The sequence below is a fragment of the Kryptolebias marmoratus genome, linkage group LG4 (assembly GCF_001649575.2).
Source record: "Kryptolebias marmoratus isolate JLee-2015 linkage group LG4, ASM164957v2, whole genome shotgun sequence".
Taxonomy (NCBI): Eukaryota; Metazoa; Chordata; class Actinopteri; order Cyprinodontiformes; family Rivulidae; genus Kryptolebias; species Kryptolebias marmoratus.
Window position 1 is genome coordinate 1493616 of NC_051433.1, and position 23793 is coordinate 1517408.

The 23793-nt window shown below is 43.4% G+C and overlaps 2 protein-coding genes across 3 annotated transcripts in view; one reads left to right on the plus strand and one right to left on the minus strand.

Annotated features, from left to right (window-relative positions):
* The window catches only part of ripor3 (RIPOR family member 3), a 26664-nt gene extending 14518 nt beyond the window's left edge, over nt 1–12146 (minus strand). Inside the window, exons 1-3 of one of the 2 annotated variants that reach the window (XM_037975090.1) lie at nt 11992–12142; nt 6951–7042; nt 713–811 (exon numbers count right to left, since the gene is read on the minus strand). In XM_037975090.1, coding sequence (XP_037831018.1) covers nt 713–810 — 98 coding nt within the window. In that variant the 5' untranslated portion in view covers nt 811; nt 6951–7042; nt 11992–12142. Of the gene's footprint in view, nt 1–712; nt 812–6950; nt 7043–11991 lie in introns of both variants that reach the window. The other variant, XM_037975089.1, reaches the window with a different exon arrangement.
* Nucleotides 12147–20011: 7865 nt separating this feature from the next.
* chd6 (chromodomain helicase DNA binding protein 6) overlaps nt 20012–23793 on the plus strand; it is a gene marked incomplete at its 3' end in the record, with an annotated part of 42136 nt that continues 38354 nt past the window's right edge. The window contains exon 1 of the mRNA XM_025008837.2: nt 20012–20363. The remainder of the gene's footprint in view (nt 20364–23793) is intronic.

Here is a 23793-nt window from a genome sequence, read left to right on the forward strand (position 1 = left end):
GGAAGTGCTACAACTAGCTGCTGCTGTTGACATTTGTGCTCATAAATGACACTATGATGGACGTGCACAGGTTTATAAAACAGCTTTTGCACGAACAGAGCTGAAATGTTGGAGTTTGGAGCCGATCTAAGACGGCAACAGTGTTTAAACGAGCCATCTACAGCAGGTAAGATACTAACTGTTCATAACTTTTGTGCAAAACAAACCCACTTTAAAAAAACTAACTAAACTACTCCTTTTTGATTTGAGGACTTCATCTGTGAAGGAAGGTTTTTAGCTGCAGTCTGGCTCCTCCTCCTGGTCCTCAGGGCCACCATCCTGCAGGTTTTCCTTGTTTCTCTGCTCCAACACACCTGATTCAGAGGTTAAATCACCTCTTCATGTTCTGCAGAAGCCTGTTAATCACTCATTGATTCAGATCAGGTGTGTTGGAGCAGAGGAACAAGGAAAACCTGCAGGATGGTGGCCCTGAGGACCAGGACTGGAGACCCCTGATCTACACCCTAAGCTCCTCTGATGAAGGCCTCCTGGTTGCTCCTCGCTCTGGTCTGAAAACACGAGAACCGGAGAGACTCGAGAAAGCTGCTTTTTGTGGATTCGAGCTTCAACCAATCTGAAGAAACCTGAAGTTCTTTTTGAGGACGTGAGATCGTTGTTCCTTCCCGACAACAGAAAACGTGACGACGGCTGCAGGTTTCAGAGTGTGACCCACCGCTGGCGACCGCTCAGAGAGCCGAACCCAGTGAACGAGCGGCTCCGGTGGACCGGGCCTCCATCTGACGGAGAGTCGAACTTCAGCTTCACCGACATCCTGCAGAACCACAGAGGAGAGGTCAGCCACATGTGTGCAGCTGTGCGTCACATTCTTCTGCATTTCTGATTTCTATTTGTCTTAAAAACACAAAACAATCGTCTCAGGGACTGAAAACAAACCTAAAGTCTTCGTCACACCTCAGAGTTTTATCAGACTGCTTCTGTCTTTTAGGGACCGTTCAAAGTGAAAGGCTTTGAATTCAAACTAATGTTTAGTTTTGTTTATTTCTGACTTTCACAGCAGCATTTCTCTCTGAGATGAACAGGACAAAAAGCTCCTTTCAAACATTTACAGAAACATCTTGAAATGGACCCAAAGATCTGAGCCCAGATGGAGAAACATCAGAAACCTCAGGGTCTCTGAGGTCGAATACGTTTATTTAATTCAGATAATCCTGAAAACGATGAGCTAATTGATTCTCAAACAGCTGATCTGAAATGGATGATCTCCCTGTTTGGAGCTGAGACCGGTTCTGATGGACCCATTTGTTTGGATGTCTTCCCGGTTTCTTTAACAGCTTTAACCTTTATTTTATAAATCATCAATAATGAGTCAATTTGTGACCAAATCTTTACAATCTGCTCTTTAAAACATTGATATTTAAGCTCCTAAACATCCGATTACAATATTTCAGTCACCTTTAAAGAGTTTCAATTAATTTATTTATCGTCACTGAGTTTTAAACTTTCTTTAAGAGCAACAAGAAGCGAGTCTCTTTGTGTTTGAAAGAATTTGCGGGTTTCCTGCCACCCGAACATCCATCACATCTGGTTGTGAGCTGCGGTGGATCGCGTGTTACAAGAAGACAAAAGCTAAATTAAACAGAAGAGATTAAACATCAGGACCAGCGAAAGTCCAAAGTTAAATCATTACAGTCAGCTTTCACAGAGCAGATCTGTGCAAACAACAAAAACAGCAGCGCTTTAAACGCAGACACACCCTCACACGCCGACACGCACAGCTGAGGCCGTTCCAGGTTTCTAAAATTAACCAACAGACTTCCAGAGTCTAAAACGGACAAACAGGAACTGGAGCAGAAACAGAAGGTAAAGACAAGAGGACGACAAATCAAACCAGGCAATAATCTTTAAATTATAACCATTTCCATCCGTCGGTGGCTCTGTGAGAAACATCAGCTGAAGGAAGCAATCATCAAATAATAAAAATATCTGATCTCAGTGGGACAGACGGATTAAATAAAGGTTAAAAGAAATGCAAACAACAAACTGAGGGAAAAAGCAGCCAGAGTCCAAAGACAAGCTTTAAAAAAGACCAAATCTGAGCAGATTTAAAGATTTAAATTCTTCGATCTTCTGCTGTTTGTTCACAGAGTCTATGTTTTTCCGCTGGTTTGGTTTCAAACATCGGCTGATTCTTACTGAAGCTCGTTAGCTGCTGATGTTTGCAGAAACCCCGACTGCAGCTGCAGGAAAATCTTCATTTTCTTTGTTTTTATTATAAAAAATACATAATAAGAATAAGAATAATTACCACTGTGGAAAAAAAAGATGCAACTTACAACAAATTAACCATTAAAGAACGAAATACAGACGTGGAATGAGGGAAGAACGTTCCTCGTATGATGAATAAACAGGTATTAGTGTGTGTGTGTGTGTGTGTGTGTGTGAGGAGGCTGTCTGAAAGAAAACTGGGGTAACATGTGGTTTTATAAATTTAGCTCCGACCTGCGAGTGATTTACTGAGTCCTGAGAAGGTGGAAGGTCGTTGAAGTTGCATGAGTGTGTGTGTGGACCAACAGGCTTTGGTCCCCATGAGGAGAAATGATGTTTTTGGGGTTAGGGGTTAGGTTTAGGACTAAGGTGTGAATTGAGTTTAGGTTTGGTTTAGGGTTAGCTATGTACTGGTAATGGTTAGGGTTAGGCTGTAGAAATGTATGGAAGTCAATGGAAAGTCCCGGCAAAGATAGTGGGACAGACAGGTGTGTGTGTGTAGGTGTGTGTGTCCTCCATCACACATGACGTACGCCTCCCCTGTGAGGGTCTGCTGCACGCCAGCAGCTCCAAACCAGGCAGAAAACGCTCTAAAAACCAGAGAATCCAGTTTTTTTTTAACCTCTCTGTCCTTCAGGGAGTGGTGCGATCTGATGGTGGCTTCATCAGCGTCACTTTCCTGCTGCTCAGTCCAATTAGTCTCCACTTCCTCCTCCGTTTAAATCGCTTCTCCTGGAACATTCAAACCAGACGAGCCGAGATTTTCCACGGCTTCATCCTCACTAACAGAACGACATTCCTCTCCTGCAGTTTTTTGCTTGTCATGCATATGTAAACAGCCTTTTTAATGAGAAAAAGATGAAACTTTTTTCTTCTTTTGAAATAAAAACGACGTCGAACCTCAGATTCCAGCACAAGCTCGATATACAAAAACACGGTGGTCATCTGCCAAGTTATTGTTTCCAAAACCCTCAGTTTGTCTCACGCCCACACAAACACACACGGATTAAAAACAGGTTTTAAAATCTTGTCTTTGGAAAAGAGTTTGTAAAAAAAGGTTTCTTCTTGGAAATGTAGATTTGTGTTTAATGTTGCTTATCGAAGCCTGTCTGAGTAAATGTCTGATGGAAGAGTCAAAGTTTTATCTGTAAATTTAGTTTTTTTGTTCTGCTATAAACCCTGCACGACCCGGTCTACTTTTAGTTTCTAATAAATCCTAGAGTTAGGGCTGGTTTGGGTTTCCTGAGGTCTCCCTTAGTTCTGCTGCTGGAGGACAAACTGTCCACATGTCCTCACCCTGCTGCTGGAGGACAAACTGTCCACATGTCCTCACCCTGCTGCTGGAGGACAAACTGTCCACATGTCCTCCCTTAGTTCTGCTGCTGGACGACAAACTGTCCACATGTCCTCACTCTGCTGCTGGAGGACAAACTGTCCACATGTCCTCCCTTAGTTCTGCTGCTGGAGGACAAACTGTCCACATGTCCTCACTCTGCTGCTGGAGGACAAACTGTCCACATGTCCTCCCTTAGTTCTGCTGCTGAACGTCCTGAGCCTGGTTCTGGTTCTGGTTCTGCTGGAGTTTTTCCTTCCCACTGTCACCTCCGTGACGCTCAGGATGGGAAACTGAGACGTCGGCCGACTTCCTGAGGAAACGTCTGCTAAATAACATTTTATATTTATGTTCTGTAGAATAAATTAATTGACTAACTGGGTCTGAATTAGTGATCTCGACCCGTTTTAGTCCCTCTGTATCGTGCCACATGATGACTTTCGTTATGAACTGTTGTATAAATAAACCGAGCGGAGGCGGAAGAGAAGAAGTTTATAAAAACGACTCTCTGGTCACTCAGATTCAGCCGGACTGCAGGTGAAAATGAGCCTAAAAGGTTATTTCTTTAACTTTGATGGCAGAAACGCATATTTCCCGCCGCCTTGAACAGCAAAGTTTTAAACAAATAGTTTCGTTTTGTATCTAAAATGTCAGGGTTTAAAGACCACAGCTGCAAAGGTTTGATTAATTCATCTTCAGATCACTTTGATTTATCCACCAGGAATTTACTTTAATACTTTAAGAACATCTGGAAAGAACAACATCAGGAGCCAGGACATCAGCTCCAGCTTCATTTACGCCTCGTTTCTTTGTCCAAATGTGTTTAAAACAAACTTTTAAAGCGTCTGTGTGGAGTTTTCAGATCCTAAATCCTCTGAGAATCAGAAACATCACGAAGACCAAGCCAACATTTTATCTCTTCCATCTAAATGAAAACATTTTCACAATAAAAGCTGTGTTTTTAGGTCATCTCTGACTCATCGCCTCTGGTTCAGCTGAAACCCGATTCGCCGGCTCATGTCGGAGGGGTCAGAGGTCACGGATGAGTCACGCTCTCTGGGGAGAAGAACTATGTTGTTCTGGATGGAGTTCCTTACACAACGTTCCACAAAGAGCAGCTTGTACCACAAAACATCCAGCTGATCGACATCATCTTCAGAGGAATGTTTGAAACCGTCATGAATGAAAAAAATGATTACTAAGACAAATTTTTATCTTTGTTTAATAAAGCTGAGCTGTAAACTACATAAACGACCAGAAAAATCTAACTACTGAGCAGAAATACTGAAATTAAACCCTTTATTTTAAACAAACAACTCATAAAATTTACCTTTTTATGTACAAGAACCATGAAATAGGCAAATAAAGCAGATTATTTAAGAGTAAAGACAAACAGAACGGACGTGGAGAGACGGGATGAGAAACGAAGAATTTTAAAGAAAAATCGTTTCGACTCAGCTGAGCGGCGTTTCCTGTCCGATTGGCTCCAGAGGCTTTAAAAACCTCATCAGGATCCAAGCTTTTGTTTCAACGTTTTCTTGAAAAAATAAATAAAAGTGCATGTTTAGGTTTCCAGATTTCTTACGTTAAAGTTGTCGTACATCTGAAAAGTTTCCTGAAAACTAAGTCTTATTTCTTATATCAGTTTGTTTTGTTTTCTGATTTCTAATGAAAACTTCAAAACAGTTAAACTCAAACATCTGCGAACATTTTACCTTACAACTACCAGAGAAAACAAATTAAATCCCAAAATAAAAATAAAAACAGCTGCATGGAGACTAAACGGTGCAGTCCGGCTGTTTTTACCTCCATCTTAAAAGTTTCTTTTCCTCTCAACACAAAAATCAGGAGGTAAACTCAGCATCAAGTCTGTTCTGGTTTAAATAAAATCTACCACGGACTCTTCATCTCAGCACGTAGCTGCAGGAGAAGCTGCTCTTCACACTGCGTGGTCCTAGTGCCTGACCCGTTTGTTTAAACTGAATGATTTAGAGACGATCAGGGGGTCAGACTCCCGGCCTCGAGGCTCCACCGTCCTGGAAGTTTTAGGTGTTTCTGCTCCAACACGCCTGATTCAAACGGTTTAATCACCTCCTCATAAAATCATCAGGTTCTCCAGAAACATCCACAAGTTGTTCATTTAAAGCAGGAACATCTAAAACATGCAGGAGAGCGGCCCACAGGAACGGAGTTTGACACATTGGAGTAGAAGGAACTTCTTCAGGAATAATTTCCCCAGAAAAAGTTATGAGAAGTTTCCTTTTTTTGATCATCAGGACAGTTGAACCTGTCAGACCTTCTGTTCTGCAGCTGAAGACGTTTCTGTTTCCATCCGGGGAGCAACCTGGAGAGTTTGCTTTAACCTGCATGTAAACCCACATGCAGATTAATCTCCCTCCCCTCCCTCCTGAGGGTCATTAGAGAGTAAGATTAAATTTTACAACAGAAAGAAATCCAGTTTGTTTTTAAACTTTTAGGATTCTCCAGGTCCTGGATGACTGAATCTACAGCAACGCACCCCGAAAACAAACTTCTCGTTTCCTCCAGTTTATAGCTGCATCGTCTCCTTTAGATCTCTGCATTAAGGGCTTATTTTTAATCTTTATACAAATCTTTTTCCTCTACATGTCTCAACAAAAACTATTTAACAAAATGTGACACAGAGACTAAAGTTCACCTGTGAAAGGTTGTGTTTGAGGACTGGAGACAACATTTAACTGCAGTTCTGATGTTAAACTACATATTTAAAGGTTGGGAAATAAAAAGACAGATGGTGCAATAACAGATTAAAAAGTAATTTTCTTGGATTACCATCATCACCCTCTTCTTTCTGCCTCATCTGGAATAAAAATCTGCTGCATGATTCTAAAAACAAGGATCAGTTCCTGCATCAGGAGCTTCCTCTGCAGTTCACTTCCATCTTCATCAGTTTCTGATCATTTCTTTCCTTCTCCTGCGGCTCGGTTCTGTCTCCCCGTGACATTCGGGGTTCTGCACGTTTGAGTCGAGCCAGAATGAAGATTAAAAGCATCCAAAGAAACCGAATCTCTCAAATTTATTTACACAAACTCCTCGGCACGCAGCGTACATCCCCGTCTTCCTGAGAAGACCCAAACATCTCGGCTCAGACAAACTGGACTCCATTTTCTTTGTTGTAAAAAGACCCAAACATCCAACAGAACCATCGGTCAGAACATGAGGAACAAACCAACATCTGTCAGAGCCGACGGTTCGTGTTTATCAGAGGCGTTTGTTTTAAACTCAGAAAACACTTTAAGCCGTCAGGAATCCATCCAATAAGTCCTTAAAAACTTGGTTTTTCACCATCAGCTTCGTCTGAAACGACTCAAACCTGTTTTTTCTGCTTCGTCTGGTGGAAACATCCAAGCTGTGAAGATCTCAGGCCTCAGATCGGCTCTTTGGTCTCACTCCATCTTCGAAACACTGAAACGGTTAAAAACAAGAACAGCTTGTTGTGACGAAGCATTTGGAAAGATCTTATAACGACAAATTTACTTCATCAAACTTTAAACAGTCTTCAAAAGAATAAATCTGCAGGATTATAGTCTCGTGTCGATGGTTAACCTGTTAAAGTAAAAACTCGTGACTGGTTGCCAACTACCAGGTGTGTTTGTTTACTTACGGAAACAGGAAGTGAATGAAAGCAGGTCAACGATGGTGGCGCCCGGCGACGACCCGTTTAGGGCGGAGATGTCGGACAGTTTGGATCAGATTTAAACTCAGATTTGTTGAGTAAATCTGCAGATAAAAAGGTTTTATTGAGCCTGGATTCCTGCCACATTAATCTGAACTCTTCTTGTGTTTGAGGGTTTTAGCTGTGGTGGCCATCTTGAATCTGGTTGACTCTGTAAGATAATCAGTCGATGTTCATCTGATTACTTTTATTCGAATCCAGCGGTTCTTAGGATGTTTTGGTCAGTGTGACACCGTTTTAAAAACAAGCTGATGCAAATCCAATCTGCTCCACAACTTCTCAAAGTTTCCTCGGTCCGTATTTATTTTTCTGCCCAATTCCCAGATTCTCCTCAGTTTTCACAGCTGAGAGGAAAGAAGAAAGGAAACTTTTTGACTTTCTCAGCTCTGCAGAAGGAACGGAGACGTCTTTGGGTTCAGTTTGCTTTTTGATGTGAAGGACAGGATGTGGAGAGCTGAGGAAGAGGAGGAGGTGGTCTGGGTTTGTAATCAGACTAACTCTCCATGGTATTCGTCCTTCATTAGCCTGGCTGTCAGCACCACTTAACCTGAACCCAAAACATGCTGAAAACACACCAACAGCAAGAAATGAAGCTAAATCAAACCAATGAGAATTTCTGACCCAAACGATTGCCTGGTGATTATATATTTAGATAAAAAAACACTGATAATCGCTGGTTAATCAAGGATGACCTGAGAACACAAGCAACCATCTTCCTATCTGTGTTCATCTGAAAATATGACCAACTTTATCAAGTTTCTGAAGCACCGGCAGGGTTTTAGGTTCCAGCTTTGGGATCCAGCAGATGATTTAAAGAACAACTGGACTCATAAATTAAGATTGTTTCAGTAAAAAACTGCTACAGATTAACCAGACTTGTTGATCTTTCAGAAAAATGGAGTAAAACTGTTTCAAACCTTCACTTACTTCCAAAGCTCACTGAAATCCAAGCTTTAATCAGAGGTTTTTAACGTCTCAGTAAAGTTTGTGCTTCTGCAGCCGCAGTCTTTCACAGAGACTCTTTCTGTCTTACAGCTGCCAGCAGAAAACCTCCTTAAACAGAGAACAGGTGGACCCTAATTGGCTGATTGATACCTGGCTGTTCACACCTGCAGCCTCCGTCCGGCCTCGCTCAGGTGACGCGTTATCGTCAGCAAACAAACCTCTACGTTTGTTTCTGTTGCCTGAACCGAATCCCGTCTTTCTGAAAGCGTCAGCTGAGAAAAACGGCAGAAGAAGAACTTTTTTTATCCGTCCTGAATACGTTTGGGAACAATAAACTTCTGTTTGCGCTCTCGGCCCGTTTATCTGCCTCTGAGATCCCTTCAGGGTCCAAAGATTTGTTGCTGACATAAATAAGACATAAACAGCAGTTGTGTCCAGAAATACCTTCGTTCTTTGTGTTAAATGTAAAAACCTCGGCTGCACCGACGGCTCACCGTGTTTTCACATCTCAGTGAATTAGAGCGATGTTAAATCTTTCTTTGGGGGGAACTTGACGGCTCTTTTGGGTTTTCTGTTGTTGCTTTCGGAGCGGCGGCTGATGGTTGTTGCAGACAACGAAGGATGCAGGGGATCGGAGCCCTGAAGGGTCCTAAAGCTGCTCACATAACTCCAAACTACTGCTTTTTAAAACACAGAGTCTGCAGAAATCACCTGTCAAAACTGTGATTTATGTTTTTTTGTTTCTGCTGCAAAACATTCCCCTGAACTCCTGCGCTGCAAGTGGAGGGGATCGTGTAAAGATGTCAAGAATTTGGGAATTCCCTCATTTAAATTCAGACCTAAACTCAACTTCCTTTAACCGTGCCGTTTGAATAATGTTCTCTAATCGAGCAAAAACCTGAGAAAATAAAAACGATACGTGATGATGTCCAAAAAAAGTTAACGTAAACTAAACTAAAACTTCTCCAAAAGCAGAACTCGAGGAAAAACTAAGTCCAGCCTTACTGCTTTCACAGGATTTAGGAGGGAAAGCAGCGTACAGGTGTGTGTTAGCACAACGCCAGGGCGGAAAGACATCAGCAATGACCTCAGAGGAGCAACCTGGGAAGGGTCAAAGGTCATTTAGAGTTCATCGTTCTACAGAGAGGAAACACTGAAGATGGCTGCTGATCTGAAGGGCAGACCGTGCAGTGCTCCATCTCAGACAAAGGTCAAAGGTCATGACAGGACAATTAGACAGAGACACGTCGCAGCACAAAATAGTGGCGCCAAAGATCCAGCATCAAACGACGAGCAGAAGAAGAAGAAAAACCAACATGGACGCTTGTTTTGTGCAGATGCTGTGGAAGGAAACTTGCTTCCGCCAACATTTGGATAATTTATGGCTCGGTGGCAACAAGGACACAGAAACTGTGGAACCTGATGGTTCGGGCTCGGAGAATTCTGGTCATCGGTCCGGCAGCAGAAGCTCGGACCGAACCGGTTTCATCTCGAGTGTGAAAAGGAAAATCTTCCTCTGCAGACATTGAACCTGCAGAAAATCCAGCTGAGTTTGAGCCGTGATCCGAGGTTCTGGTGTTTCCTTGGGGGGGGTTCCGGTTTACGAACGCTCTCTAATGGTGAAAACAGCTAATTTACACATTTCCTAAACACAATAATTACTGAAGCTGCTTTTTCTTTTCGTTTTACTTCCATATTTTGTGTTGACTGAAGTATTCCTGAACTCATGCAGGGACTTTTATTAAGCTTCTTAAACTCCTGCTAATTAAAACCACTGATTGACATCCGTCTGACAAACTCTCTTTATGTGCAGCCATGAACTGAGAGCTTATTTCAGGATTAAGTTGAGTTTTTTTTTACGGCATTCTTGCTTTATTATTGCAGTGATTAGAGACGGGAGTATAGGCGAGACCGGACCCCCTGGGTGGGTGTAGTTAAATTAAAAAAATGTGTCTGAGAGTTCAGAAACATAAAATACATCTTAATGACTTCTCAGTGAACACTGACCCGAGCAGAACCGGTTTACGGACCAGCTGAACTGAACCGGAGGGATTTATACAAAAGTCTCTCTATGTTTGACAAATAAAAATGTTTCCGTCTCATAAAGAAATGTTTCAGCAGCAGCAGGACCAAAACAGTAAAACTAAATTCTTTAATTTAATGAGTATTTAAATCAGCAGCTGGTGTGACTCAAGACAGCGCTTCTGTTTTTATAGAAACTTCCTGAAATCATCATGAATCGTCACCTTTGTCCAGGTGAGAATCAGGTCTGTAGGTGGTTTTAGCATCAATGTTTCCACCAGGATGCAGGAGTCGATGTTAGGAAAGAATTAGCCAGTTTGATGTTAATCATCTTTAAAGCTGAAGTTCTGCTTTCAGATAGTTTTATTAATAAGCAACAGGTGGAGAACCCAAAAAAACAACCAACTACAAGCAGAGATAAACAGCTTTCTGAGAGTTTAATTTAAATTTGTTCTGCTGTTCTCAAACAAACACAACACATCCTGCCGTTCACGGTGAGAGGCAATGAAGACAACGAGGTCCTCGGTTTCTTCTCACCAGGATGGACGGTCCTCATCGTCCCTCACCCTGTGAAGGACACATCCTCGGACCTCGGTGTCCAAGCAGCAACAACAGCTCAGATCGACACGCTTCATTCGACCACAAAGGTCCGAACTGATAATCTCCTCATGGCTGTTGTTCAGATTTATATAAAACCAGGAAGACAGGAAGAGATTTAATCTGGAGGAAAGCAGAAGAATAAAGCAGGGAGGGAGGGAGGGAAATGGGTCGGTTCTGACCCGGCTCGTTGTGTTGATGTTTTCTCTGGCGGTTCGTCAGTTCGAGCTGCACTCACTGAGGGGTTCATGAGAACGAGCTGCTCCGTCTCTGAGGGTTAAAATAAACGGCAGGAAGGAGGAAAGCTGCAGAATCACGGCGAGATTCTGTCAATCTGAACAGGAAGTGAGTTCAGCCAGTTTCAGAAGAGCTGAGTCATGTTTCAGCTTTCCTTCTCTGCAGATGTTACAAACAGACGACTAATTCTGGACCAAAAACGGGTTCTGAGAGGTTCTGCTGACGAACGGACAGATGTTTACCCAGAATGCACGGCGGTGGAGGGCTGATGGTTTGGGCTGATTCTGGAGTCAGATGTGAGGCCATTTGTCCAACAAACAGAACGGTCCAGAACCAGAACCAGAACCTCAGAGAGCTGAGCAGAAACCAATGAGCTGAAGCAACGCTGGAAAGAAGAGTGGGCCACAACTCCTCCACAACCATGAGAGAGACAAACAGGAACCAATGACCTGAAGCAACGCTGGAAAGAAGAGTGGGCCACAACTCCTCCACAACCAGGAACCCACTGAGAGTTCTGCTGGGTCATGAGCTGGACCAAGGTTCTGATTAATAAATAAAGACTCGGTGGAACCAGTTAAAGTTAGATTTGAAGACCAGATTATTATCGTCCACCACTAAAAGACAAAGATGGACAGATTTTAATGAAACGTTCCAGAAATAAGCACTGATTGTAGATTTACAGCTGATGTTCTGTGTCCTGAAACTCTCTAACTGAGAGACGGTGGACTTTCTGGCTCCTCATCTGTCCAGTCCTCCTCAAAGCGACAACATCCAGCTGTCCTGAGCCGTCCTGCTGCAGGTAAGACACTGACTGCTCATAAAACCGAAGAGCAGAAATAAAACTCTACGAGTCGCAAGAAAAGAAAATCCGACTTACCGCTTCTTAAATTCCCAACTGTCAGTGCAGGTCCTCCACAACACACTGCCTCAGCGGCCGACTCATATCAGCGTGTGTGTGTGTGTGTGTGTGTGTGTGTGTGTGTGTGTGTGTGGGTGTGTGTGTATCAGTGGGTTTGGCAGCTGCCTGCTGGCTCCTGATAGCGTTCAGCCGTCCAGTTTCACAACATCAGAAACATCTGAGGTAACTTGTCCTCCTCCTCCTCCTTCTTCTCCTGCCTCATGTCTCCAGCTCTGCCTGTCCTCTCATCTCCTCCCTGACTCCCAGCTGCTCCTCCACTCCCTTCAGGAGGTTCTCTCCTCCTCTTTCAGTCCTTCCCACTCGGAGAATCTCCTCTTTTTTTGTTTTTTTCTCATCCTTCAGTTGAAGCATTTCTTCACACCTTTTTATATTTTTCTCCTCATGTCTTCACCTCCACCTGTCGCTGGACTCTTTCATTCATTCATAAATCTTTTATTTTTATTTTTCCAACATAAAATGATTTTTATTTACTTCTTGTTCCCTCCTCTGCCCACTAATGTCCTTCTTTCTCCACATCAGCTTCCCTTTTTCCCCATTTTCCACTATATTTGTTCTGTTTTTACAGTTTTAAAAGAAAACGCTCCTCCCTTCCCCTAGTCTTTTCCTCCCTTCCCCCCACTCGGCTTCACGAGGATCATGTTTGGTTTTAGTACAACTTGGCTCCGGCGCAGACCTCATACATCACTGAAAATGTTGCTTTATATCCTGACTGATGATCGTTTCTCCCTGGAAGCAGAATCATCACCTCTGGATCTGAATCTCCAGCCCAAACGGGAAATATCGGACATATTTCCAGTCTCTGATTGGGAAGAACTTTGCTGCAAACGTGACCTTAAAGCATTAAAAGATTTGGGGTTTTTGTAATTAGAGGCTCGCTCGTTCATCAGGCAGAAATGTTCGGCCCCTGAGAATAAAACGAAGAATGCAGAGTTGTTAAAGCATCCAGACTCTTTCCATAAAAACCATGAAGTCCTTGAACTTCCAATTAAGCTTGAAGCTGTTGTGTGAAAATCTCCAGATCATCTTCCTGACAGTGACGAGGTTCATTAACGTGCTTGCTTTAAGAGTTATTACGTGCAGCTGGACAGCGAGGAAACAACAACAAAACCAGTAAAACCAGTAAAAGGTTTCTGATTTAAAAGCTCGCAGCCTCAAACTGTCGCTGCGTGAAAACTAGAAGTCGTTTTTTAATGTGCCAACAGTGTTTTTTTAATTATAAATGAAGTAAAATATTTTAAAAAGTATAAAGATTATTATGAAATGTCACAAAAATGTCAAAAGTTACTTTTACTACGAAATTAGGCTTTAAAATTAAACTTGTTTGTGTCGTTTTTTCAGACTTTTTTGATTCCTCCTGCTGTATTTTACTACAAAACACGGATAAATGTGCTTTTTTAATAAACTTACAGTGTTTAATTAATGTGCTGATGCCAACTGCAGGTCAGAGAAACAGCAACACGTCAGCCGGTTCTGAAACCCGCTCAGCTGCTCTGTTCCCATCAGAACCAGAGACACATGGTCGGCAGAGATAAGGACGAAGAAGCTGCTCCTCTCCCTCGGCAGCAGCTGACATGCTCCATACTTGCTCCATACTTTCTGTTGGACTTTATTCAGCCTCACCACACATTCACACCTTTGGTAAAATCAGTTTTGGTGTAAATTTGTGAGTAAAATTAAAGTTTTTGTGTTTTGTTTTTTTTTTAATTTTTCTTCTGTTTTTGCGTCGCTGCAGCAGTAAAGTTTGTCTTTTTCCCTTTTTTATTTGCCTCATAAAACATTTATATTGTCTCTAATGTTTCCTTTTACGTTTTCAATCGTTTTTATCATCCATACACACTGAAAACTGCTGGGTTATTTTGATAACTCAGTCACTGGGTCAAAGGTCAGGTTGGTTTGATCGAAGTTGATCGAATCGGACCGGACCGGATCTCTGCTAAAAACAACAAGTTAGAGGAAGTTATTAACTTTAACTCAACTAGTTAGCAGCTTTAAGCTCAGTTTCTGGGTCGAAGACAGAACCAGGCATGTTGGGTCAAACTGACAACCTGCTGATGGTTTTATCTGCTTAAATAAAGGTTTAATATAAATAAAATACTAAATTAAACCAAGCTGTGATTAAAGACCACGGGATGTGTTGAAGCAACAGATAAACTCTGAGTTAAAGAATAACTGATCAAACCTCATTAAAGGAAACGTGTTTCCAGGTAATTATAACGTGAATATTTATTGTTTCTGTTGGGCTCAGCAGAGCTGCTGTGTTACAAAAATAACCTCCAACATTAGAACATGATGCCCTCTGCTGTCTGCATCAGGATACGTGAGGTTTTCATGTCAACAAACTTATGTTTCCTCAAAATAAAGAGTTTCATTTGATGCTTTGAGGCACAGACCCGAATCCCAGAGAGCTGAATCCGACCAGAACCAAAACCCGAGGGAATCTATAAAACATTTAACAAATGATGTTCTGGATCAGGGTGAACATATTTGTCTTTTTCACGTCGTCTCAGCTCTCAGCAGGTCGGAAATCAGATTTTCTCTGAGGAAACGTCTCGTTCTCTTATGGTTTTTTTTTTTCTGCGCTTGTTTTTCAATATGTTGCTACGCCCTTCACAGCTGTGCCAGGGCGAGATGCCCGAGCCTCAGCAGATCAGCATCAGTTACCATAGCAACCGGGCCGAGGAGCCAACATGGCTGCCAAAGGTGGGGGTGGAAGGGAGGTNGTCTGCAGTTCCCAGTTCCAGAGGCAAACTGTGTCACATCTGTAACATCTGGTGTTTTCACGCTCCCACCTGAACCTGAAACACACGGCGAGGCTCTGCTGGGAGCCTGGGAGATCACGAGGGTTAAATCATGTGCCCCGCGCTGAAAATCTGTAATTTTATGGCTCAATTTCAGAAAAAAACTCAACTATTCACATCAAAATTACAGATATTTTATTTGGGAAGCAGAAAAAAATTTATTTAAAGGATGTCCTCATGGGCATCACTTTTAGTTTTTTACTGATTTATTAAAACTGTTGTTTTCAAAATTATACACAGAGGCTCAAATACATTCACCTAAATCTGTTAACAGGTGGAGCTGAAGGTTGTAGAAAGTCTTACTTCCTGTTGGTGATCATGATCGACTGCAGCTGGTAGTTTCTCTCTGCCGGCATGAAAAGGATGTGTTTGACAGCCCTCATCGAAGTGACCAAACTGTCCTCCTCAGGTGGACGGAAACTGGAACAACCCAGGAACCACCAAGGATCAACCCTGCCATGAACACCAGAGTCCCTGTCCTCCAGTGTCCCTGTCCTCCAGTGAAGACAGTTTTACATCATCATGGACTAAGAGGACCAAGAAAGAAGCTCCGCCTCCAGAAGCCAAAACCTTCAAGCTGGACTGAAGAGACAAACGTCTCAGACGGGACAGAGACTGAGCTGTTTGGACACAAAGACAAGGAGGACGTTTGGAGGAGTCAGTGAGGCTTTCAGGCCTCGGACCACTGACCCAGCTGTCATGCATGGCGGTGGTAGCATCATGCTGTGGTACTGGAACTTCAGCTTCAACTCAAATCAGCAGCTGGGCGGCTGAAACTTGGAGCTGGGTCCGACAGAACGATGATCCCAAACATCAGAGCTGCTGATTGGATGAATCAACAGCTGGGCGGTCTCCCCTAAAGCTCCGCCCCCTGAACCTGATGATCCCTGAAACTTAATCTGTCTTTAAATCCTGCAGCGAACCAGGGAACACATCTGGAGGAAAATCAGAAAAATTCATATTATTCTGAGGCAAAAGGTGTGAAAATAAAAATAAAAACCAGCTCTGATGGGCTGTAAGGTGAAAGGAGCTAAAATAACTTTTAAATGTTCGTACAAACCAGCTTTTAGACGTGAAGATGGAGGACAGAACACCTGAACAACGTCTGATCCACAGGAGGAAGAGCAAAGATCATATTTTCTGCTGAAACGTGATGCTGAGAGCTGAAGAAGCTGAAGCTGAGTTAACACGAGCTAAAAGCTAAAATGAGCAGAACAAAATAAAACTTTCCTTTTTGGATTTTCAGCTTATCGTGTCAAATTGTAGGTTTAGACATTGTGTAGATTTCTGGTTGGTTTTAGTTTTAGATCTTTTTAACATTTTTAGGTTGTTGTTTTTCACCTCAAGCACGTCTTTATTTACTGTTCCCTGATTCCTTTTGTCCTCTGAGTCCTTTCTGTTTCACTTATTTGGAAAACAAACCGGCAGCAGAGCGCAACAATCACAAGATGATGCCATCTGAGAGGAGAGGAACTAAACGCTGAAACAGTCTCATTAGTAAACGACGTGCTTGTGGTGAATGAATGCATGTGACGCTCAGCGGTTCTGCAGAGAAAAACGAGGCCGCCGAGTTCACAAACCTCTCACAGGAAACACAAACATGCAGAAAGAGTTTGATTCTGTCGCTTATTTCCTCCACGGTGGAGTTCCTGCTGCGTTTGCTACAAGAGAAGGAGGAAATTCAAAACAAAACCTCTGAAGATCTGGAGATTTTTGTGAGGAAGGGGGGGGGGCAGAAAATCTGTTCCTTCTTCCAGCTCTTTCTGGGCTCGGGGCCAAACGACTGGAGGAAGGAAGGAGGGAGGGATGAGGAGGAGAAGCAGGGAGGAAGCAGACAGGATCTGCAGGGATTGCAGGAGAACATGCAGAGTAATTTAACCCTTCCGTGGCCAGATCCTGTCCTGCTGCTCCTCAACACCGAAACTCTGCAGTTCAGAGAAATGCTCCTCAAACCCTGCAAACATCTGCCGTCTTCAGCCTGAAGGAACAGCAGGAAAAAATGAATTTCTTTTGTTTCAGGACGACAACGACGAGGAAACGAGGCTCTGCGAGGATCGGGTTCTCCCATTTCCAACAAACTCTCTGTTTGCGAAGAAATTACTTCAGCAAATAAAAGCGATGACTCACTGATAAAAGAGGAAAGGTAATCCAGGTCCTGTGGCTGAAGCTGCCAGCAGCAACACGATGAAACAAATAAAAACAGAAGATCTCATTTAACTTTAACTGATTTCAGGAGAATTATCTGTAAGGCTGTCCAAAGGTGGAGGTCTGCAGGAATCAAAATAAATCCTGAACAGATAAAAACAGTCGTCACAAACGGATAAAAATAAATTAAATCCTAACGAGGCACTTTGTTAAACGTCAACCAGGAAGTTTTGGTCCAAAGTCTCTGAAGCTTTCATTGAAAAGCTGAAAAGACATTAATATAGATGGACAAAGTGTCAAAATGTCCTCCGTATAAAAGTCTCGCCCTCCTAACTCGCTGACAGGCTGTCAATCACAGCCTAATTAGCTCATTAAAACTAAATATATTTTTAAAAAAGCACATTTGATCAAACATCAGCCAGATAAAAATAATTATCTGAAGTGTATTTTTATTTTTCAGTCAGGAAATTGTCCCATTGGTTTCCATGGAGGGGTGGGGCTTAATAGGGGGCGCTCGCTCCTTGTGGCTTCAACATCCAGGTTCCAGTCTCGTCTCTAGTTATAAGATCTGCGGATGGTTTAAAGCAGGGCTAAAGGTGAGCAAAGGGGGCGGAGCCTGCATCTCATTAACTCACCTGCTCCCATTGACGACCCCTCCAGGTCGGAAACTCGATTCTCTCCCCTCCATGTTGGACCATCTGTTCATTGGTTCTGGTTTAATAAAGTTATTTCATCTGCCTGAAGTTTCATCTTGTTATTATTATGTGCATTAAACACCCGACTAATTTGAATTCAGGTCTTTTCTTCTGTCATTCTGCGGCGTTTATTTGTTAAACGACGGGCTGCAGATTTAATAAAACAGGAGTCAAACTGATTTACATCCGTCTGAAGGGGATTCGTTTTCAGATGCACGCTGCAGCGCTGCACGTCGAGTAGAAAACTCCAGAAAGATGGAGTCAGGTAAACATCTCTCATTCTGCATGCATGGACGATCGCCTGCCAGAATCGTTTGCTGCACTGTGACTGCGCCACGGTCTCTGTGTGTTTAACATGCAGCACGATGAGTCAACTTTCATTAAGCACCAATTTCCCTTCGTCCTGAAAGGTTTGGACGCCAAACGCAAACGCGGAGATTCAGTTTTTCCACCTCTGTCCGTCCACAGAAACTGATTCTGTTACGAGCGGGCCGGAGTTTCTTTGAGCTTTTTATAGACGAGTCTCGATTAGGATCAGGAAGACATGTTTGTCTCATCTTCCAGAATGTCTCTCTGCTGCAGGACCGACGCTTTTCTTTTAAATCTCCACAGAGGTCAGAGGTCACACCTGAACTCCCATTGACTTCCACTGCATCTGAGCTCAGAGTGAAGAGTTTTAACTTCTCATATTTGGACATGAAACACAACAACTTGGTGATTTAGCTTCCGCTGGGTCAACACGTGAAAAAAAAAGTTTTAAATCAGGGGTTCGAGACGCTTATTCAACAAGACGAGACAAAATTTAACAATATTTTTAATAAAAAAAGCTTTTACCTCCTCCTCTTGAGTCTCTTCAGACCTCAGAAAGAACTCATTTTCACAACCAACCTGATCAAGGGCCAGCCGTTTATTTTTCAATTTTTTATTATATATTTGTTTTCAGATTTACTATGTGAAAATATTCATACAGAAACAGGAAATTCACTTTTCCTCCACCCTCAGTAAATATTTAATAAACTTTAATACAAGCTACTATTGATGTAAAGGTTTAGATAAAATCAGTTTCATCTGTTTGAGACAGGACGAAAAAACTCTTCCAAAAGAACTAAAGCAGCTAAAGGCTAGCTACTCAGCTCTACTTTTAAAGCACTTCTACAAACACGAGTGAAACTGAAAGTGCTTTAAAATAAAAAACAACAAAAATAAACAAACAAAAAACTGTTAAAACACAATCAATTCAAAAAGTAAAAAATAAAACAAATCTAAAATAGATAAAATGAACTCTTTTAAAGGTAAAAGGAGCTAAAAGCTAAAAAGAAGCTAGGTAAAATGCTAGCTAAAATCTGAAAGCAGTAAATGGCAGCTAAAAACAACATTAGCTAAAAGTATCATAACTGAGTCTTGTTTTATTTTGAAACTCTCCTAATATAAGCCTCTGTGTTTTTGTCTGATAAATGTTCGGCAGTTAAATTTTAAACATTCAAACAGCTAAAATCTGCTCAGCGCCAAGCCGACCAGCGGTTCTTATTTGGGTTTCTGAAAGCTGGAAATCCTGGAAATCAGTAAAAACAACTTGGAAGAATTAGTTTAGCCTTTAATAGCTTCAGTTAGCATCGCACAGCTGAAGCTAGTGCTAGCTAGCTGATGCTAATTGCAGTTAGCGCCAGCTAGCTGGCTAGCATCAGTAGCTCAGGTTGGTGGTTTGAGCCCATTTTTTTTTTGGGTCAAACCCCCGATGCAGCGAGCTGGGCTGAACAGAACCGAACCCTGCTGAGGGAGGCGGCTCGGTCCGAACTGGGCCGTGTTTAACCCGGCAGCTTTAAGGGTCATGATTGGTGGATTCGGGCGGCAGGAGAAATGTAAACCCTGCGTTTTGTTGCATCGGAGGGGGGGGTTGAAAGCTGAACGCTCCCCCCTCTCTCTGTGGGTTTTTTTCTCCCCCCCCCTTCCTCTCCCTTCAATGACAGCAGCCGGAACCAGCCGCCCGGTTCGGTGGGAAGCCTCCTCCGGTACCAGAAGGATCTCCGCGCGGGTCTGCGGTAAGGACCAGAACCATAATCAGCGGGAAGGAGGGTGGGAGGAAAAAACAGAAATACAGAGAATCGCCCCGGGGAGGAGGGGGTTCTGCTGCCGAGACGGCTCTCAGACAAACCCGGCGGAGCCTGGCCCGGTTCGGTTTGCGTGACAGCTGCGGAACCAATGGAAACATGCGGGGAAGCAGCTGCAGCCAATGGAAAGGTCCAAACCGCTGAGGTTAGGCTGGCTGCAGCCGCTAAACTTCACAGCAAATTAAAAAAAAAAAAAGAAGCTGTTTGTGTTTTTGGCTGCAGAGGCCATTTTGGGTTAGAAGTGTCCTTTAAGTTGTGGGTTTCTGGACGCGGCTGGTTCTGGACTCCAGGATCCGGACTGAATGAGGTCCCAGGCTGCTGCTAGCTTTATGTGGATTAAATAGATTTTCCACTCCTCCTCTTCCTCCTCCTCCTCTTCTCCCCATCCCTCTCCTCTCCTCCCTCCCCTCTCCTCTCCTCCCTCCTCTGCGTGCTAATTTTTTATGCATTTTTCTAAACTGTCATGGCGTTTTTGTGTCCTTGGAAATAAAAAAAAAAGCTCCAGCGGTGGTGGGTTTTTTCTCTCGGTGCTCGCCGGGGTGACGTCTCGGCCGGTGAGAATGCGCCACCGGAGCCCGGAGCAGGTGAGCCTCGTGCCGGGGAAGGGCTTTTTTCCTCCCCGCCGACGTCCCTCGGAAGGAGTTTTAGCGGCTGTCCACACGTGTAAAAATGTATTTACAACAACGATGCGGTGACATTACGGCTAGCGGAGCGAGCTAGCCGCTGCAGCTGCGGGGGCTAGCGCCAAACAGGACACAATGAACGTCTGCGCTCCCCTTCTGGGCTCTCCGCTCGTTCTGGTTCCGGCTCGGTTCGGGTTTTTGGTTCTGTTTCCATCCCAGCGAGCTGCCCCCAACTTGTGGCAGCTCATTCCGGCTAGCCGCGTTAGCTAGCCCTGCTAGCTTTCATTAAAACAGAAAAGCTAAGTTAGCTTATTAGCTTCCTAACAGATTGGTAGCTATAGCAGCCAGGTGTGCACGAGCTGGACCTCTCGTCCGCTCGGCTTCACCTGGCCAGGTGTGAGCCACAGAGCAGGAAGACAAAGGGGGTCGCAGCTAACCCAGATATGAGACCTTAAAGTCAGGACTCAGGTGTTTGCAGACAGGATGTTGCCTCAGAAAGTCTGGAATTTCATCTGTTTTCCCACCGAAGTCTGGATAAGTTTGGGAAAATCTGTTTTTTTTAGATTCCAGAATCTGAAAATCTGAAAACAAAGTAAGTTATTTTAGAAACTAACAAACAAACTGGGCTCATTTTCTGGTGAGAAATATGGCGCTCAGTCTCAGGTGGGAATGACTCTCAGCTACTACCACACCAACAGAGGGAAATTAAGTTATTTTTGCTAAGTTTGATCATCTTTGGCGTCTGCTTTGAATTACGTTGACTCTGAGCGGTCCAACGGTTACAGACTGAAGGTTGGGCTAAAGTAGGACTGGTGGGTCAGGAGATATTTTGCTAACACAGGTAAAAACATGGTCGCCCATCTTCACCTCAGTCTAAACAGCAGCAGAAATGATCCTCTGTGGAGTTTATTTCAGGATAAAATCCAGATTTGGTCAGCGGTGTTTAGTCTTTTCTGGATCTGGATAAATACGGAAAACCGTTTGTGCTTCCAGACTCGGTGGTCCTGCAACCTGTGGCTCGGGGGCCACATGTGGCCTCCCTGACCCGGAAATTAACACGTAAGCGCATTTTTATTTCCGTTCAGAACCAGAAGAGAAAGGCCCGGTTTCAGCAGCTTCCTGGTTCAGTTTCAGTTCTGCACCAGGAAGGAAAACGGACCGGTCAGTTTGGACCTTTGTTAGCCCGGGATCCCGTTTTAAAATCCATCGGATAATTAAACAATTAAGTTCTTACTCGCGGTCAGAACGAGGCGATCTGCAAACAACTGGAAGCCGTTCGATAATAAGGATTAAAAAAACTTAGAAGCTAATTAAAGAATTATTAGGATGCAGGTTTGTTTTATTTTAAACTCTGATCCTTTTATTGGGAACGTTCTGGGATTTATTGAAGGAATGCTTGTTGCCCGTCAGAATCTTGTGCCAGAGGACTCTTGGCTACTACCATGCCAGATTTAAGCTTTGACGGCGTTGTCGCCATTTCTGTGTCGGCTGTCGCTGGTTAGCCGCGGCAGCCATCTTGACTCTGGAAGTTAACGAGCTGTAGACAAGGATTTGATGATTACAGCAGTGAAATATTTTGCTAACAGGCAGAAAAACCTCGTCACGGGAGCGCGTTTCATCCTGATGACGTTCAAACGGTGGATTTTTGTAATTCTGAGTCAACTGTTGCTTCATCTGCCACAAACGTTTGAAAGTTTCAGAGGCGGCCATCTTGGTTTTTGAGTCACAGATTAGGAAATCACAGATACGTGCTCTATGAGCCAGAAGTCGATGAGAAATCTGTAGGTTTGTAGCGGAGCCTGAAGGATGCCGGCCGGGTCATTAAATAGTTCTGTTGCTTTAAACAAACCGAGCCTCAGAAGCAGAACCTCAGGCAGTCCAGTTGGGCCCGTTCTGGTCTCGGATCTGCCTGCGCCTCTTGTTTTGACGTGTCGTTCCTCGGCTGTGGGAAGGAAAAATATGCAAAAAAAGCAGTTTGAGGACCGCTCTGATAAGTCCGTCCGTGAAGCCAGAGGGACTCGTTACGTTGAGACGGATCTAAATTCACCGATTTCTGCCTTTATTCCTTTTATTAAAAGCTAATCAAGGATCATCTGCAGGATCTTCACTTTTATCACATGTTTTCTTAAAGAAAACAACAATGTTTTGGACCTGACTAAACGCTGGATAACTGAGCTTAATGTTTGTGATAATTAAAGGCACTCGTTGCATGAAGTCATCAATAATTCGACCTTAAGTTAAAACCGTTTTAAGCGTGTTTCGGGTCAGCGAAGGGTGGAGGAGCCGTTTAGGATGGAGAAACGGTTTGATGCGTGTTTCTGCTCAGGAGAAGCATCCAGATGAGAAGACTTGTTGGGTTGAATCGAAGTTTTCGTGTTCAGATGCTGAGTCGTGTCTTTCGGTTGCTCCACCGTCCTGCTGGAAACCCGACAGTTCTCTTCCTCTTTTCTTTGGCGGCAGACCGAGTCTTATTTTATAAACCTGAATAAGACTCTACGCCTGTCAGGTTCCACCATGACTATTAACCTGCAGCCGGCCTGAGACTCGAGCTCCTCGGTGCTTTGTTTACATTCACTGCGTACCTGCATTTATGAATTTTATACCAATATATATCTGGAAAACTCCTGGAGCAAACACCCAAACTGCACCGTTTGATTTAGTTCAGCTGTTCTTCAGCAGAGACTCAAATATAACTCAGCAGGTTTACAGTATTTACTGTAATATTTATGAAATATAATGTGCTTTTTAAGTTCACTTTTGTTTGTTTACGCTCATATTAAACACGTGAGGAACCATATTAAAAATAGAGATGTATATTTTTACTACATCATTAAAAATGTAAATAAATAAACAGGTTTGTTGTGGTCCTGACAGTAAGAGCGTGTAGGAAGTGGAGGTTATAGTTTGGCCTCAGCATCACCTGTTGTGCAGCACTTCCTGCTCCGAGGACGCAGGAACAGTTGACTTCAGGTGAAACGTTAAAAATAACTCCCAGTGGCGTGCCGTCGTGTCACAGAACCAGTTCGGGTCGGCCGGACGCTTGGCGACTGGAAAAGCCAAAAAAAATGACACAGAAATCCGAGTTCGAACCCGACGGCGCCGTCCGGTCGCTCGTTTGCTCCCATCGAGGGAGAAGAAGCAGAAACAGAACCAGAAGTAGTTTTATTTTAAAGACGGGAGCTTCTGGTCGTCCCTCAAGCATCTCCTGATGATTCACAGATGCAGCAACATCACGCGTTAAGTTTCTTTTCTTCTGTCTTTTTATTTTTTTCAAGGGCGAATGACTGAACAGAAGGAATAAAAGTAACGGAGAAGAGAGTAAAGTACTCCGCAGAGAGGAGCAGGAGACAGCGAACACTTAAAACAACCATCCTGGAACCTTTTTATCTGT